Source organism: Lutjanus erythropterus, chromosome 19 (genome assembly GCF_056507025.1).
Source record: "Lutjanus erythropterus isolate fLutEry1 chromosome 19, fLutEry1.hap2, whole genome shotgun sequence".
NCBI classification, from domain to species: Eukaryota; Metazoa; Chordata; class Actinopteri; order Lutjaniformes; family Lutjanidae; genus Lutjanus; species Lutjanus erythropterus.
In genome coordinates, this window is record NC_139335.1 from 26,168,959 (window position 1) to 26,187,349 (window position 18,391).

General features: G+C 40.2%; 1 protein-coding gene across 1 annotated transcript; it reads left to right on the forward strand.

Annotated features, from left to right (window-relative positions):
* Positions 1 to 482: 482 nt before the first annotated feature.
* Positions 483 to 17,688, forward strand: mapk3 (mitogen-activated protein kinase 3). Its single transcript, XM_084743791.1, has 9 exons — positions 483 to 922; positions 2,741 to 2,923; positions 6,927 to 7,116; positions 8,919 to 9,035; positions 9,169 to 9,283; positions 10,484 to 10,615; positions 11,243 to 11,352; positions 14,146 to 14,274; positions 16,680 to 17,688. The coding sequence occupies exons 1-8, from the start codon at positions 714 to 716 to the stop codon at positions 14,263 to 14,265; spliced, it is 1,176 nt and encodes a 391-aa protein (XP_084599917.1). The 5' UTR covers positions 483 to 713; the 3' UTR covers positions 14,266 to 14,274; positions 16,680 to 17,688.
* The last annotated feature ends 703 nt before the right edge of the window (positions 17,689 to 18,391 follow it).

Here is an 18,391-nt window from a genome sequence, read left to right on the forward strand (position 1 = left end):
TTTAACAAATGTTGAAATGTTGTGCTTTCAGAATTGTTGTGTTTTGTGTAATTGAAATGCTGATTTTTGTCAAATATCACATTTCGTTTTTTGAATTGTTTTTTTCAAATGTGATTTGTGAAATGTTATGTTTTCTGAAATGTTGTTTATGAATTGTCATGTTTTGACCTTCAGGGCCAGCATGCATCTTATTTATTCAAAGACTGAAAAAAGGGAGACCAAGAGTCGTGGATGGCCCCGTCCCTGTGTTTTCCTTTAGGCCTCAAAATGACTAAATCCGCCCCTGATTTGATCATAAACTCTATTATTCTTGTCACAACAGGCAGCATGCAACATATTTCGGCACGCCCACTCGCGGCTGCTGCATGTTTATTCTGCAGATTGCGCTTGTTTCGCCGTAACAATGGAGCTGAATAGGCGGTGCCTGTGGACAACTGATGCGACTCCGCCCAAGCAAGCCACTCTAGTAAGCATATCTAACGCACCTGTATTACCGTGGTTTGGCACGCGCATTTACGCTCGCTGCTAAGACCAAATCCGCTCTCGCGCACGAAATCCATTTACTCCTCGGTGGTGGAGAAGAGGCCCCTGTGGTCGAGTGGCTTTGCACCGTCAACCAAACAACCCGCTGGTTCGAGTCTCGGACAGACGTGAAACGGTGCTGAGAGCGGCGGCGGTCCCCTCGGTGAAACACACGGACAGAGAGAGGAAGAATGGCGGATTCAAGCAGCACTGCAGCGGTCGGGGCCGCGGGCTCCGACAGTGCTGCTGCCGCCGGGGCGGCGGGCACGGTGGTGCAAGAAGCAACGCCCGCAGCGGGACACAAGCCCGGCTGCGAGTCCGTGAAGGGCCAGATGTTTGATGTGGGCCCCCGCTACACGAACCTGTCTTACATTGGGGAGGGGGCTTACGGGATGGTTTGGTGAGTGCCTGTCGTCTCTGTTGGGCCATCGTAATGTCTAAATCAAAAGTGCTAGCTCTCATCAGCTGTTTGTTAGCAAATGCTGTCAAGCAGTTAACATTAGCTGCTGCATTCAACAAGCGTTGTGCAGTAAATTTAAGTTCTATCAAGATGTGTGTGTTAGAAACAACTGCTCAACATTTAGACATTTTTTAACCTCAATGCAGCCCGTGTTGTGGTTAGCATTAGCTGCCTAGCTACAGGCGTGGCTATGAGCTTTACAGGAAACAAGATTGGGAGTGATTGCGCAGGACGTAAGCTAGTTTGCTCTCCGATGAGAAATGTTTAGCAGACTGCAGTCGACCGCAAATCTGAGTTAGTTATCTCTGTCGCCGTTTTATTTGTCCCCATCACATGTGTCTCAATCACATACACCTCTGCCTGGACTGTGATTGCTGAACAGTGAGCCTGCAGCAGAGCTGCTGCAGAGGATGCGAGTAGGATTTATTTGTCAGTTGTAGCGGGGCCTTTCCTCGTGTTATCGCTGAATGTGATCTACAGCTTTGTGTGGACGGGTTGAGCAACCCTGTTGCACTTGACATCAATGCCTAGTCATTGCTGCTGAGGCTGAACTGTGAGCACAATCAGATGTGACAGCACTGCGTGTCAGTGCAGAGTGGATGGTAGCATGAGAGCTGGGCCCGTACATCCATTTAAGTAGAGTAGATCATCTCAGTCATTTTCAAACAGGAGGGTGACAGCACAGCACAGTGCAGTTTGTTTGTGTCATCATGATCATGTGATCCTACTGTTGCAGCATTTGGTGTTTGTAAACATTGTCAACACCCACTGCTTGGTATAGTTAAAGAAAACCAATTACAGTGTAGTCCTGATATTTTAGTAGAGCTGCAACAATCGATCAATCAATTAGTTGTCAGCTATTAAATTAGTCGCCAACTATTTTGATAATCAATTGTTTTGACTCATTTTTTTTAAGAAGAAAGTCAAAATGTTCTGATTACAGCTTTTTAAATGTGAATATTTTCTGATTTCTTTAGTCTTTTATGACAGTAAACTGAATAACTGAAGATATTTGACGTCATCCTGGGTTATGGGAAATAGTGATCGACATTTTTCTCCATTCACTGGGAATCGTGAAAAGAATCGACCGATTAATCACCTGTCTAAATAATCATTAGTTGTAGTCACATCTGTTCATTTTACAGGAGTACTCCTGTCCTGATGTTTTGTTATTTTAATCAGTGCGTACATCTAGTGCTGTGTCTTTATCTCGGTTTATTTGAACCACTGAAGCAGGTTCACAGGCATGTGAACTTGCCCAGTTTATGCAGTGTGTTGTGCAATAAGAGAACACGCTTTTACCAAGAGGAAAGATGTGTGATGTAACTGTTGTTCCTGTTCAGGGTGAGCGTCTTTGTAAAAATTGAACTTGGATGATCTTTTTCCAGCAAAGGGCTTTGGTTAATTGGTTTGATGGGGTGTGTTTTTATTTATTTTTTTCATAATTTGGGCCCCAAACGCTACAGAAGGGATTACACTGAATTCAAGGGCCCTGTAAGGCACCACTTTACAGCTGCTCTCAGCACTGCCTGGTCTCCATGTACTTTACTCCTACACCACACTGACACTGCACCTACACTCAGGCCTACACCTACAGCACTTCACCACACATCACTGCAAAACGAAGTGTCACATGTGCATCTTGGCAGTCTGCAACGCCCTTTTCGGAGTTTAGCGTTAGCTCAGTTTTTGATACTGTCATTGTGTGTGTAATATGAGACCTGTTTTGTTCTTCTTTCCACATCCACCCTTCCCCAGCTCTGCTCTGGACAACATGACAAACCAGCGTGTAGCCATCAAGAAAATCAGCCCATTCGAGCACCAGACGTACTGCCAGCGCACGCTGAGAGAGATCAAGATCCTGCTGCGTTTCCACCATGAGAATATCATCGGCATCAACGACATTCTCCGGGCCCGGCACATTGACAACATGAGGGATGTGTATCCTTTAATGCTTTATAGGAAACTTTCTATGGAATTAAAGAGACAGCTCACCCCAAAATTAAACATACACATTTCCCCCTGCCCTGGATTGCTATTCATCCATCTAGATATTTTTTGTGTGCGTTGCAGAGTTTTGGAGATATCAGCTATAGAGATGTCTGCCTCCTCTCCAGTATAATGGGATTAAATGGCACTTGGCTTGTGGTGCTCAAAGTAGCAAAAATACATGACCAAGTTAATCAACAGGCCTTGTTGTGAACAGTTTCACGTAGGAATTATTTTCTTACTAGTAAAATGAAAGGGTTTCAGGTAGATTTTACAGCAGAAAGGAAGTAGTTCCGACATGATAATATTGAGTAACCAGGTCATGATTTTTGGAAAGAGACGCTATTGTTTTGGTGCTTTGAGCACCATAAGCAGGGTACTATTTAGTCTCATGATATTTAAGAGAAGGTAAACATCTCTACAGCCAATATCCCCCAAACTCTACAACTCACACCAAACAAATCTAGATGGATAAATAGCACTACAGGCCAGTAGAAAAATATGTATTTTTGATTTTGGGGTGAACTGTCCCTTTAACCCTTAGGCCCCAGTAGAATTCTAGAATGTTGCTGCAGTTCAGTGAGAACCCTTGCTCAAAAACACAGCTCTGTTATCAGAACAGACAGCAGTAATTTGGCAGTAGGAGGTGTTTGTGGTAACTTTTATGAGAAAAACTGATGAATTCATGTGTGGAAAATTCACGAACCAGTCAGTCCTCCCTACTGACTCTTCATCGCACTTCCCCCTCAGAAAACAGCTACAGTGTCCAGCAGTGAGAGCCCAGTAGGTCCTGCTGTTCACTGGTGGTGATAATGGGACGTGAATTTTAACAAAAAACACACAATGTTTTTGTAGTTTTCCACATCGGTGTTGTAGAAAAGTCACGTCCCGGTCAGTCGTCTTGGACATCAGCTCCAATCTCTCCCAAAGCATGGGCGCTGAAGGCACTGAAGGTGGGCTGTGAGAGTTCATTAGAAGTTTCAATTTTGTGAATTTGAAATTCCCATAAAATATTTATGATTAATTAAAAAAAATGTAATCAGAACTCAGAAGATTTAATCACTCGTTCTTCTTCTTTTTTTTTCTTTTTTTTTTTTGACCCAGTTTATCTGGCGTTACACCACATTTGGTGACCTGTCACATTAACACCAGAATTCATCTCATCTCGTCATGGGTACGATTAGTCTTGTGTGTTGATCAGTGTTGTGATTAGACGTTTGAGTGGGCTGAAAAAGATTTTCAGATTTCAAATTGGGTCATGCAAATTGCTGGTCTAGATGGTTAAACTGACTTGAAAGAAACATGTTCCATCTGTAGCTTTTGACAGCTGAGAGTTTTTTACTCTTTGTGTCGGGTCACCTTATAACTTCTGACAGAGTGAACATACTACCCTTGCTGCCATACTGTGGTGCAGCCTCCAAATCAGTACTTTTGATAAAATATCAAGCTTTCTTGCAAATTCTCTTCAATTCTTTGATTTAAAAAAAGCAGCAAAAGTTTGTTTTTTTATTGCTGCACTTACTAAGAGTGTAGCACTCAAAGGGCATTAATTTAAGCATCTGCTCATGTTGCATTCAATAACCTGTAACAAAACTGTGCATGCAGTTTTGTAGAGTCTGTCTTTTATTGCAACACCTTTGTCTCTTCGTGTTAGCTGTGTGGCTTTGAGAATCCTGCTTCCACCGGACGCCTGAATGATTGAGGTGATGTGGCGAAACCAAACAAATAAACAAGTTATGAAAGCAGCTGCAGTCACTATATTCTTATCATAGAGCTTCAAGATCAGTTTGGCCAAGAGTTTACTGGGACAGTTAATAAGAAGAAGGAACAAATTTGAGACGGTTATGTTGCTCTTGATGTTTATGGCTGGACAAACCTAACTAAAATGCTAACTATGGAATATAAATAATTAATTAAGTTGTTTTAATGTGCTGGGTGTTCCTGATAATTATTCCCAATTACAAGCTGAGGTTTTTGTTGCTTTGTTTGAGGGTATTTTGCATTAACTTTAGTTCCAGACTGTATGAGGAACTCTGTGATGTCTTGGTACAAATGGTTGGTTGTTGGATGATCACTTGAGCATTTTCACTAGTTTAGATTCAACATGTCTGCTGTTATCGTTTACTCACGTTATTGAGGTCAGTCCTTTCAGGCAGTGTGAAAGGCAGGAGTGCCCATTTGCAGAGCAGCTAGCAGTCAGCTGTAGGCACGGCCGGTCAGCGAGTTGCTGCTTCCTCTGTGAAAAGCTGCTTTGTCCACTGACAGATGGAAAAGAAATGTGTGATGTCCTTGTATTTTTTTGTGTCTTTTTTTCTTGTTTGAAGCCTTTAGTTGCTCCACTTTGTTGTGCGGTGTTGTTGCTGACTCGTGATGAATCCTGATTAGGGCAGATGTAACCAAATCTAGGGACGGCACCAGCACCAGTCAGTTGCTACATTCATTCTGGATGTAGTTCAGCTGGAAGGGGGACTGCACACTAAGGTCTCGTGTGTCATCAAGACTTGGTGCATAAATTCGTTCCACGCAGGTGTTCAAGCTTGATCAGTTTCACATGTTGTCTTGTCATGTGTTGTGTGTCAGTTAACAAAATCTTCAGGCGAGCAGCAGTCTTGGCGTTGCAGTTGGGGGCCACTATAGCATGAAAAAACAGGGAAAAAGCTGATCCCTCCTGGTTGGGTTCACCTCCACTGGCTGGTCAGAGGCCTGTACTACGAAGCAGGATTAGGGGTTAGCAAGATAACTTAAGGATTAACTTTGGTTTTTCAGTCCTACGATGGTGGTTTACCTTTTACAGGGGGCACATTGCCATGGTAACGCCTAACCTGCTCTGGTGCAGGTTGTGTTCGAGATAAGAGCTCGACATGGATAAATGCAGCTGGCTTGGAATATCTTTCAGTGGTTCTGACCATCACTGTTAATGGAAGAAGATTTCAGTACTCAGTGCACGGGAATGCACTCAAGGCTGGTTTGGGAAAGCATGGGTTGACCAAGATGATAACCACTATTGTTTGACTGATTGCTTTGTTTTTTGTTTTTTTTGTTTTTTAGTTTTAGTGAAGTCAGTTAACCCAAAGATGCCCTTGGTATGACTGGGCAGTATTGATATTATAGGGCTATTGTGACATGAGACCAGATATCATCTTAGATTTTGGGTATCATTGCATCAAGATACAGCTTTTCCTGGTTTTACAGGCTGCATTGCAGTAAAATGATGTAATTTTGCTGTTCTGTTATTTGCCTTCACTGACAGTCATTAGCAGGAGTGTAACAGTACTTCAGGCTGGATCGATATATTGATTCAGTGTTTAACAATCAAATATGATGGATGCAAATTGAAACTATTGCTCTATATCAGAATATTTAAGATCTGCCTTTATTTTGAAATTCCCATAGCATGTCTGTGTCACAAATGTCTTTTGTAATAAAATTGTCGTATCATAATTTAGTTGCCATATATAAATGTCATCGAATGTGAAATGGAGCGCAGATCCTCTTCCTCTGGCTCTGAAAACTAGTAGATGTGATCCTGATCCCACAAAATTGTGATACAGACTTGGTATTCCAATCCAATCCAGACCAGATGTTATTTTGGGGTATTTCAAAACTATAATGTGGAAATTATATTGCAGAGACTGCAAACCAAGATTCAGTGATCCTGATCTTGTGGTGTCTGGATCAGAATGGTCCTATCTGAAACTTCTTTGAAAGAGGGTACAAAAACTACAAGATCAGTTTTATTTGAGATAGCAAAAAATTACAAAATCTAGATAATTCTGATCCAGGTTAAACATTTTGAAATGCAAAGAAGCTGAAGGCTCAAACCAAATATAGCTTTAAACAAAGGTATGAGAAATATAAAATGAAGACTAGTTTGATTTTATTCATAAACGTACGTCACTGAGCATCATACGTGTCGGCCTTGTTGTTGTCCTCCTTGACCCTCGCCTCCCTCCAGCTACATCGTGCAGACCCTGATGGAGACGGACCTGTACAAGCTGCTGAAGAGCCAGAGGCTGAGCAACGACCACGTCTGCTACTTCCTCTACCAGATCCTGAGAGGCCTCAAGTACATTCACTCAGCCAATGTGTTGCACCGTGACCTCAAGCCCTCCAACCTGCTCATCAACACCACCTGCGACCTCAAGGTCAGCACACACACACACACACACACACACCATCAAAACTGGTGACACATGAAAGCAATTTTCATGTTTGGTTTGTTATTTCAGGTGAGTGGATTTTACACATATTGTACAGTACAGGAAAACAACATGATTTGAATATTATATTTAGTGTGTGTGTAAATCCTACTTTCATACATTGTAAATTTAGTTTATTGTAGGCAGGGAAGGAATTACATGGTGTGGCCTTATATATATAAGGGGTTCATTTTTAGGAGACAAAAGGAAACAAAAAGATTTTTTTCTTAATCACACATCAAAGTCAAATGCTTATTTTCTGTTAAAAAAGATGAACATAAGAGCCATTATGCTTATTATAACATTGGTACGAATAGCAAGTTACAGCAGCTCTCAACAAGATTGAAAAGGAATCTCATGAATGTAGTATATGGGTGATGGATTGACCCGAGCCCTTGCTTGCTTTTCATAGCTCTGCCAAAGAGTTGCTTCCCTTTAAATGACAGAGATGTTCAGCTTTGAAATATGCTCTTCTTTTGCCTTTTATGGGTTTTTCATGACACCCCCTGTACATCTCCCCTAGTGTCTCATATCTCATCCAAAATCATATCTCATGTTAAATGACTCACAGTTGGGTTGGGACGCTGTAAAACTTTCTCTGAAGGCATTTCCCTTTCCTGATTCCACTTTGTTCTCAAGCATGCACAGTTCTTATGTTAGCAATAAGTAGCCAAACATGAAATACTGCTGAAGTGTATATGAAGTAGAGTTTATGAATGAGGATCTGAATAAACTGAATGAATAACATTCATTGTGTCAGTATGTTAAAATCTGTAGAGTGAATGCGTCTTTCTAAAGGCACAGAGCACAAAGTACAGCTGCAGGATGTTTGATGTGTTAAAGGTGTGACTCTGGCTTCACCTCAGCTGGCAACAGCAGCCCTGTAGCATTGTTACTTTTTCCTCCTCCCCCACAGCGCTGAATATTCACACTTTAAGTTTCACTTTCTTTTGTAACGTATCAGATCAGTGTATGTGGGATGACTAAAAGATAAAGAAGAATTTACATTCCAATTTTTAAAAAGTTGGTACATTGTATGAAAAGTGAATAAAAACAGAGTGCAATGATTTGCAAAACCTTTTTGACCCACATCCCATTGAATACAGCACAAAGACAAGATATTTAATGTTCAGACTGATTAACTTTCTTGTTTTTTGTATATACACTCATACTGAATTTGATGTTTGCAACGCGTTTCAAAAAACATGAGCGTGTTTACCACTGTGTTGCATCACATTTTCTTTCAACAACAGTCAGGAAGTGTTTGGAAACACTAATTGTAAAAGTTTTGAAAGTGAAAGTCTTTCATTCTTGCTTGATATACAACTTCAGGTGCCCAACAGTCTGGGATTTCTGTTTTCATATGTCTAAAGGAGTGGCGGCTTTGGAAAGGGTGATACAACAGCTCTTATAACAGTGGTTTCCTCTCAGAAATTTAGGAAAAACACATACAAGAACTGAGAACACATTTCAACAAGTCATCCTAAAATCCAACAACTGATGAACACATTTCCTGCAAAAAAATAAACATAGTTTAGAAGATGTCAAAACAGAGTGTCAAGATTAGAAAGTAAGGATGGAGAAAGAAAGTTTGAGAGAAGCTTATAAGAGAGAACTGGTGGCTCCTTGAGTTAAAGGAAAAGCTTAACACATTTACAGCTGCACCCTCTCTCAATGTTGTTCAGTCTGAAAAGTCGTGTGTGGGGCTTGACTGATGTTTCTGACGTTGGACCTTGTATCATCCTCAGATCTGTGACTTTGGCCTGGCACGGATAGCCGACCCCGAGCACGACCACACAGGTTTCTTGACAGAGTACGTGGCCACACGTTGGTACAGGGCTCCAGAAATCATGCTCAACTCAAAGGTGGGTGTGCAAGGAACTAATGTGGATCACGCATTGGACTGGATTGCTTCTTTGTTTGCTGACTGTGTGTGTGTGTGTGTGTGTGTGTGTGTGTGTGTGTGTTCGTGTGTTCGTTCGTTCGTTCGCCTCTCAGGGCTACTCCAAGTCCATTGACATCTGGTCAGTGGGCTGTATCCTGGCTGAGATGTTGTCCAACAGGCCTATCTTTCCCGGGAAGCACTACTTGGATCAGCTCAACCACATACTGGGTAAGACAGAGTTTTCATTCATTTCTACAAAATATTAACACTGTGAATTTATCTGAAGCACCAAGTATGCTCATCAGTCCTTTTTTATGTGCAAGACGATTCTAAGCGTTGGCATCAACTCTGATTTACTTGAATTTTTCCTCAGTCTTTGTTTGCAGAGTTACCCTTTTAAATTACAATGAATTTAAACAGCACATACAGTAGGCAAATTATTTTCCCAGGATGGCAAAGGTATGACCCACCCTGTTCATAGTCTGACTGGCTACTACTCATTGCCTTTTTTGGTTTGGGTTTAGGCATAAGGAGTGTGATTGGTAGGATTAGCACAGGGATATCAGTGTTAGCCAATCAGAGGCAGAGTAAGGCGGGGCATTCCTTTGCCATCTTTTGGGGGAAAAAATACTGCGGACAGTAATGATTCAGTGCAGCGACCTTCATCAGGTTAGCTTTATAAATTCTATTACGTTTTTATAAATAGCAAATTCAAGATTTTAATAACCATGTTTTGGTGCGATGACCTTCATCAACTTAGCTTTTAAAATTAAACTGGTGAAGACATTGCACCGAAACATGGGTAATAAAATCTTAATTTATAAAATTGTAATTTAATTTATAAAATTAACCTGATGAAGGTCGTCACACCAGTGTCCGGGAGGATTTTTTTGTTTGTTTGTTTTTACAAAAGGCTTTGTTATGGTTTGCATTTATTTTATATATTATTTTTGTATTATACATATATTCTTGTATTATTTAAAATAATCAGCATTTTCTTTTATATACACACTAAGAGTGAAACACTCTCTTGGTGTGTGCGTGTGTGCATTTTATAACATGTATTATATTATTCTAAAACCTTTGTTGTGTTATTTTTTCACACACCTAAGTAGAAGTGTGAAAAATAAGAGACACACAAGGGGCTCCCTGGAATATTTGCTATCTTGTAAGGGCTCACTGGCTGAGGAAAAATTAAGAACCTCTGCTTGACAGTATTACTTAGTCAAGTCACTCAACTTTATGAAAACTGAACATGCATAGTTATGATCTTGCGAAAACAGAAAAAAAGCGCTCATTGGGACTGAGCTGAAAATGGGGCAAACAACACTTGTTTTGATTATCACCACAGTAACAGCTACACTTCCCCATAGACCATCAGTTTTGCGGCCACATTGAAGGATGCCGCTCACCCTCCTCTGTGTGCAGGTGTCCTTGGCTCTCCAACCCAAGATGATCTGAACTGCATTATCAACATGAAGGCAAGAAACTACCTTGCAGCCTTGCCTACCAAACCCAAGATCCCCTGGGAAAAGCTCTATGTCAAGGCGGATGCAAAAGGTATAGCATTGAACAATCATCTGTAAACCTATAATGTAAAGAGGGAGAAAATAAGACATGTATTTCAAATAACACAACGGAGAAACTAATCTGGGGAAGTAGGTGGAGGCTAAAGCAGCTTTCCATAGTTAACGGCTTTTGTAACTGTTCAGATGGCGCAGCAAAGGTTTTTTCAATTACTGACCAATAAATAGGTCTTGGATGTCACCTGTAAACCTAAAGAATATTTTTGTTAACATGATTTTAATATATGACTATACAGTGCTCTGTACAAAGCTGTTTTATGGGCTTTACTTGTTAGAAAAGGAGCTTCTAAAGTTTCAAGATCATTGAATCACATTGTAAATATGGTCATTACAGTAATGTATATTATTAGTTGTATTCAATTTTTTACAACATGTTATAGTTATGTAACTTTGTGGGACAGTAAAAATATACTTAATGCATCATTTTTTTTTAAATAACACTAAAGTGAATGAAAAATTTGTCTAAAATTTATAAGTTTGTAATTTTTTTTCCAGTGTCCGTCCATCAAATAATTTATACTAAAATAAAATAAGTTGTACTTCATATTGCTACACAGCCTGGTGACTGAACTAACGAAAGCTCTTGATTAATCTAACGCAGCTCTGGACCTGCTGGGCCGCATGTTGACCTTTAACCCCATCAAGCGCATCAACGTGGAGGAGGCCCTGGCTCATCCTTACTTGGAGCAGTACTACGACCCCACAGATGAGGTACACACGGAGCTGATCTATGAATTATTCTGCTGTTCCCTGCAGCACAAGGCAATCAGTTGTCAGAAATGGCATAAAACGGTGTGCTCAGTAGCGGCGCATCAGAACGTAGTTGGTTCCGCGATCCAACAGTTCTGCACATGTGAGCCCCGCAGACTTAATGTAACCATTATTGTGTGAAATATAATTTTACTGCCGCTGTCACTTTATGAAGTCATAATTTCCCAAAGTCCTGTTGCAGAGTTGGAGTGAAAAGACAAGACAGATATACGCTGTGTTACTTTGAAATGCAACACTGTGTGGTGCGAAGTCTTGAAAAACAGCTGTCATTTTCACCTCCAGTGAGTGTAATTATAGCTGGGTGATATATTGATATTAAATCTATTGCAATATGAAACTAGATATGGTCTTAGATTTTGGATATCATTACATCTTGATGTGGCATAATTGTTGTCTTTTTCTGGTTTTAAAGGCTGCATTACAGTAAAATGATGTAATTTTCTGAGCTTACCAGACTGTTCTAGCTGCCACACACTTAGTCCTTATATCCATATTGCTGATGATTATTCATCAAAATCTCATTGTTTTGATGTTTTCTGAAAGTACCAGTAGTCATCCCTACCATGTTGTCACAATATTTGATTAATACTGATACTGAGGTATTTGGTCAAAAATAGCGTGATTAGGGCTGCACATGATAGTCAGAGGTTTGAATCATCAGTTGGAGACCGCTCAGTCAACCTTTCAGTCAGCGTGCGTTACAGTCACAGGATAAAATGGACGGAAGCTTGCAAAGATGCATGCACAGGGAGGACACTTCAATGAGGAATTAAGGAGAATCTATGTATTAATATTATTATTATTATATATTTTTCTATGTTTTAGCTGGCGCACTTATTTAAAAAAAATCCTGGAGACATGCGCTCGTGGTTAAAACAAGTTTCATCTTTGTTTTGTTACTTTGTCATTGTACACAGAGCAATGTAACAGCATGATGGGCTGTGAACTTAACAAATTGAGTGTAAAAATCACCACAAAATTATTTTGGAAGCAGTGAAGAGTGAAATGGAGCGCAGGTGACGCACTGTCAGACACTTCACAAGAGCGCACAGGTGGAGTGCGCAGGGCAGGTGACACTGACTAGTTTGTTTGTGTTTGTTTTTCTTTTTGTGTGTCTGACAGCATTATGGAAAGAACACTATAGAGAGAGGCAAACAGCTGATTTATTGTTCTCCAGACTCTTTGAAAAACATTATCATCATCAGGTTTATTCAAACCTGACAGAAACAAAATAAAACTCTCAAGAAACTTTGTGGGTCGACTTTCCACTGCAGCAATCATCAACTCTTTTTCTTCTGATCAAAATAAATACTTAGTTCACAGCGTAAAAGAAAGCAGAGCGTGCAGGGCAGGTGACACCAGACGGCTGCTGCAGCAGCCCCATGAAAATCTGATGTTTTCACATCACAGATGATGAAAAGCAGTAATATGTGAGTCCTACTGGTAAAACATACTGATGTAGGCTCATAAGTCTTGTGTGGCACACTGACCTGAAAAAAATAACTAATCATCGAACATTCGTATTGGGTGACCAAATTGGATTCAACTGAGAAAAATCTTTGTCAGGGACCTAATAGTGATATTTGATTTTTCATCCATATTGTGCAGCCTCACTGTTGGGTAGTTTACAGCAATATATCATATGTAATCAACATATCATGTATATATCTTTTTTATGATTCATGAAAATGATCAGTAGTCTGTTGCACCCCTAGTGTTCAGTAAAGAATCTGTTTTCTAAAAGCTAGTGATTTATTTTTTATGTTTTTGAAACTGTACTCTACAGCTGTACTCAAAACACTTCAAGTAAATCAGGTTTTGAAATTGGCACAATTGTTAGAGGCAGAAGGGTTTATTCATTCACACATGTTTGTCATTGTTTTCCACCGTGAGCCAGGGTTTAATCATGAGCCTTTCTGCTTTGTGCTGGGAATCCTCTTAGCTGCCTTTGGAATGCAGTTAGTGCTAAGTTTGCTCCAGGGTTCAGCTTGAGAGTGGTTAAAGAGCGTAATCGCTGATCACATCTCTGTTTACGTCAGCATGGACAGAATCCTAATACTATACTGTAGAACTAACGATTTTTTTTCATCATAGATTAATCTGTTGATCATTTTTTTTGATTAATCAATTAGTTGTTTGGTCCATGAAATGTAAGAAAATGGTGAAAAATGTTTTTCAAAACCCAGGGTGACGTCCTTTAATGTCTTATATGATCAGTAATCCAAACATATTCAGTTTACTTTCATGGAGGATTAAAGAAACCAGGAAATATTTACATTGGAGAAGCCGAAATCAGAGAATTCTGTCACTGTTTTTCCTAAAAAATGACTCATTACAAGATTTAGTGGTTAATTTAATGACAACTAATCGATTTAATAATAGCAGCTTTACATGTCTTTAGAGCAGTTTTTGTGGGATTAGATCTTCCATTGAATTGCACCTCCTTTTTTTCCTCTTTCTGTGTCCTGACCACATTGTGCTGCACTGTTGGGGCTACACAAACCCTATGCAGCTTTTCACACTTGGCAGCAGGACTCTTAAAGCCAAACGATTCTTTATAAACCACTACCTCCAGATCAGAAGCTATAGCCGCCTCTTAAGTTTAATGATTGTCTGCAGCCGGTTGCAACACACAGCACTTCTTCATTTTGCCACCAAGCCTTTATTTTTAAAGCTAAATTTGAGCTTTTACTTAAAGATTTGCATAATGTGCGTGTTTGTGTTTGTGTGCAGCCAGTAGCAGAGGAGCCCTTCACTTTCACCATGGAACTGGACGACCTTCCCAAGGAAAGGCTGAAGGAACTGATCTTCGAGGAAACTGCTCGTTTCCAGGAAACCTACCAAGGCTCCTGAGACACACAGGTACATTACCTCGCACCCAAACGCACCCAGTCACAGCAACACAACGTTCTCCCTGTACAGGTCACAGACTGCGTATATTGCCTTGTTTCTTAGCAGAACATTTAGTTAAAAGAACCACTTTGATTTTCAGCTTTAAGTCTTAAGTATTACAGTGTTTCCTTTAGAATGGACTTGTAGCACTGTGAATGTAGGATACTCTTTGTATCAAGATGGATTGGTATCTTCTCCTCTACCATTTTAAGAAATTATCCAGCAGTGGCAGTCATACCGCTGCTTCTAATTGCATATTGGGGAAATGCTGGTATTTGTCCACTACACATGGACATACAGCTATAGACTGAGCTTGTTCATCTGGAGATTTACTTGAATCATTACAGGCTAAGTTCCTTGTTCTTTCCATTCCTTGGCCCATTCTTACGTCATCTGATATTTGGGGTGAGATTGTAAATCAGCAACATACTGTATTAAATAGAAAATAATTTTAACAAACTGCAAAAAAAAGGTGTCAAAAAGCTGCATACATTATATCATCCTATGCCTGATCCATTTTCTTTAAACAAAGAGAGGAATTTATTGTGATTTGAGACCACTTGATGTCAGTGGAGCAAATGCCATTTGAACATACCCAAACCTCAACTGCAACTTCTAGAAACCAGTTAAAAGACGATACCGTACACACCGTCAGTGACTCCTGGAGTCGGGAGAAAACTTGGTGGTTGGTGAAGATGACAACAGCCAGATACAGCCTTAGTGGGTTTATTTAAAAAATGTACAACTATAGTATATTTAGATATACTAGATACTTAGAATGACTCTGGACTGGTTTGACACAGGTTTAGCTGTATGAGTATTGTCTCTTGAATTTAACAAGGATGATCCGTCACAAAAGTGGGAGGAGGCCTTTTATTACCCAAACAAATGGTCAACTACAGAGTGTGTTTTTATATCTGGTGTGGGATTTAATCTGAAAAATGGATTGAAAGTGGACTTAAATTTAACCACTACCCCTATCAACTGGGATAACATTTTGCAAAAAATGTCCATATTCAGGACACAATGCAGAGATGAAGGAAGTCCTAAAACAAGCCATATTTTGAGAGAGTGGTTCTGCACAGTTGGATACACACTAGTGCTGAATCAATATGTAAAAAAATATGCAAAAAAGTCGTGCTGTATGGGAATGGTAATTCTTGCATGTCATTTTCATTGAAAAAAATGTGAATATTCAGTCTGTTAAGAAGAGCGAGCTCAATACAGTCTTAAGGCGGTTTTGTGTATCCATCCAGGCAACTAATGAAGAGCTCTACTGCAGCAACATGTAGACCTAGTTTAAGTAGCCTACAAGCTAACATTATTGTGCTGGAGGATGTTTATCTTGCTTAGCAACAGTCCAACTACATAACTACCAGAGGCAAATAAACGAGTAAATAAACAAAAAAAATAGGGTTGTCATCGAGAACTGCTTCTACTTTGGAACCAGTTTTAAAACAAAGATTCATAAGGAATTATTAAGAAACTGAATTTTTGATTCCCCTTATCAATTCCTACGCATATATGTTGGCCCCACACATGTTCACTCATTCACCTGTATGCTTGCACTTTGCTGTAATTGTTATATACACTTCCATAGCGAACTTTCAGGCATAATAGCGTGTTAGTTTTAGTTATCCTGCCATGATGTTCAAGTATCTGAAACATGATGGGGATATTAATCCAGACTACCAGGCAAACTCCAGCTGGACTGGTGTACACCTTGGTGAAGTAACACCTGTGCAGTGAAACACTGAAAAAAACTTGAAAAAACATAAAATAGCAAACTTAAACTCTCATGCATCATGAGGATTGTGCAAATGTAGGGCCATCTCTCAGGGCTAGTACTGGCAGCACATGTGAACCTCACAAGCCTGAATCCTACAGCGCCCCATGATGGTTGAAGGACACCATTAATACTAAACACGCTTCCTAGATGGTGAAAACTGTGACTTGATGTGAACACGAACACAGTCCCTCAAGATCAGCTGACACAAAACTTTTCACCGCTGATGTGAAGTTCAGTAATAGCCTCATATTCAGTACAACAGCACTTCCAGTTGTGTGATATTGCTTAAATAATCAACAATCAAAACAAAATAAACACAACTGCTTAATCAAAAGCAAATCTAAACAGATGTCTCCTTTTGTCTGGGGACTCAGTGGGCCTGAGTTCAATGATGTTTCTAAGCTGAGCGAATCGAACGGTCAACACGCTGATCAGTGTGTGACTGCAATGGACATTTTGGGTCGCCCTTCTCAATTCTCACCACTGCTGCATCCTTAGATCTTAACAAACATTTAGCGAATGAGTCGGATCCTGTCCTTTCAAAGTAAACCTAAATGCATTTCTTTCTCTTCTCTTCTCTTTGTAGCCCTAACACGTGACAAAGCCACACAGAGGCTTGGAACAAGAAGACCCCAAACGACATGCTAAAACAAAAGAAAAATGCATCTTCAAGAAACCAACAAAAAGAGAAAACAAGAAATATGAACATTAACTGCTTATCTTTCCATTTCTACTGCAAGAGAGCTAAGTTTAACTTTGATTTTTGTGGTTGGGTGGGTGGGGTGGTAGGGTCTGGCGTACTCATACTGTTTCAGTTTTGTCCATGTTGGACTCTCCCTCCTCTCACCTCACATTTGTTTTCTTGTTTTCCTGTTTAATGTTCTGCCTCATCCTGTCCCATCTACAGTCCCTCTTCTCCCCTCTCCTCTCCCCTCCTTTCACTGATCTGTCTGTCTGAGCTCTCCTGTCTCTCCTCTCTTTGTCGCTCCCTCTCATATAAACACATACTACTGTATTAACCAACAGCATAACTCTCTTGTCTTGCTCCATGGAAATTAGAACCGGGAAAAATCGAGGGCTAAAAGAACGGGCGATGCTAATTGGGTGTGTGTATATACAAAAATATAAAAGCTTTTTTTTTTTCTTTTTAACCGTGCTTGTCGCAGTTTTTGTTTGTACACTGTTGTTTCAAGTGTTTTCGGATCAGTCGTATTTGTATGTTTTGGGGTTTATATTTGCTAGTCATTTTTGATTTTGAAACAAACATTCAATGTTTTTACTGGCATGTTGGCAGGTTTCTAGATTTCTTTGCCGTCGCTCTTTTTTCCTAAAAAAAAAAAAAAAAAAGCTCTGTATGATGTTCATATGAATGCATGCATTCCTGAAATTAACCAAAGTGGCAGAGAGATGTTAGAAACTTGGCTGGGAGCAATTAAGGAATATCTGTCGTATTTTTGAATCGTACCTTGAACACATTTGTACCTGTAACTCGTACAGGTCAGACTGAATGGAACTCTCCCTTCATCTGTGAAATGTTGGTCAGACTTAGGAGGCGCTACATGATATAATATACTTTTTATAATTGCATGTTCATTCAGATATGACAACAGTGAGCCCCATTTTCCAGAACATTCATGGTACTTCACAGTGCCATGCCCAAACATTTTGGGTTTTTTCCCCCAAATTAGCAGCACATGTGAGAGTGAGACACCTAAAACATCAGGGGTCAGTTGCACCAACTGGACGCCTGATCTTAAGCTAAGTCGACGGTAACTTTGCAGTCTTAAGTCAGACCTAATGGATACAGCAGTTGCACCCTCCAGGCCTCTCGCCAAGACTGGGTGTAAATCTTCTGCTTAGTTAGGAGCAGGTGTAAAAAATCAAAATCTAGACTGATTAATACAAATATACACGGCCTCTAATCACAGATGCCTTCTATCCTGCCATGAATCCTCAGAGTTGTTACTCAGCTGGACCCTGTTTCCCAGAGCCTTCGTAGCGCTACGTGCGTCGTAAGTTGTATCTTAAGGTCTCCCTTAAGCTTAAAATACAACTTATGACGCACGTAGCGCTACGAAGGCTCTGGGGAACAGGGCCCAGAACTGTGTGGAAAATAAAAACAGTGCAGGTGGAAAATGAATTATATCAATCAGAAATAACTACAAATCAGCAAGGTTAACAATGTATTCTAGCAATTCATGCTGCTAGGCAACAGCCATCGTCTTTTGGGCATTCATATGAACACACAGAGAAGGCTTAAGTTTGGTTGGTTCAACTGGCATGTAGTCAACTCTATGG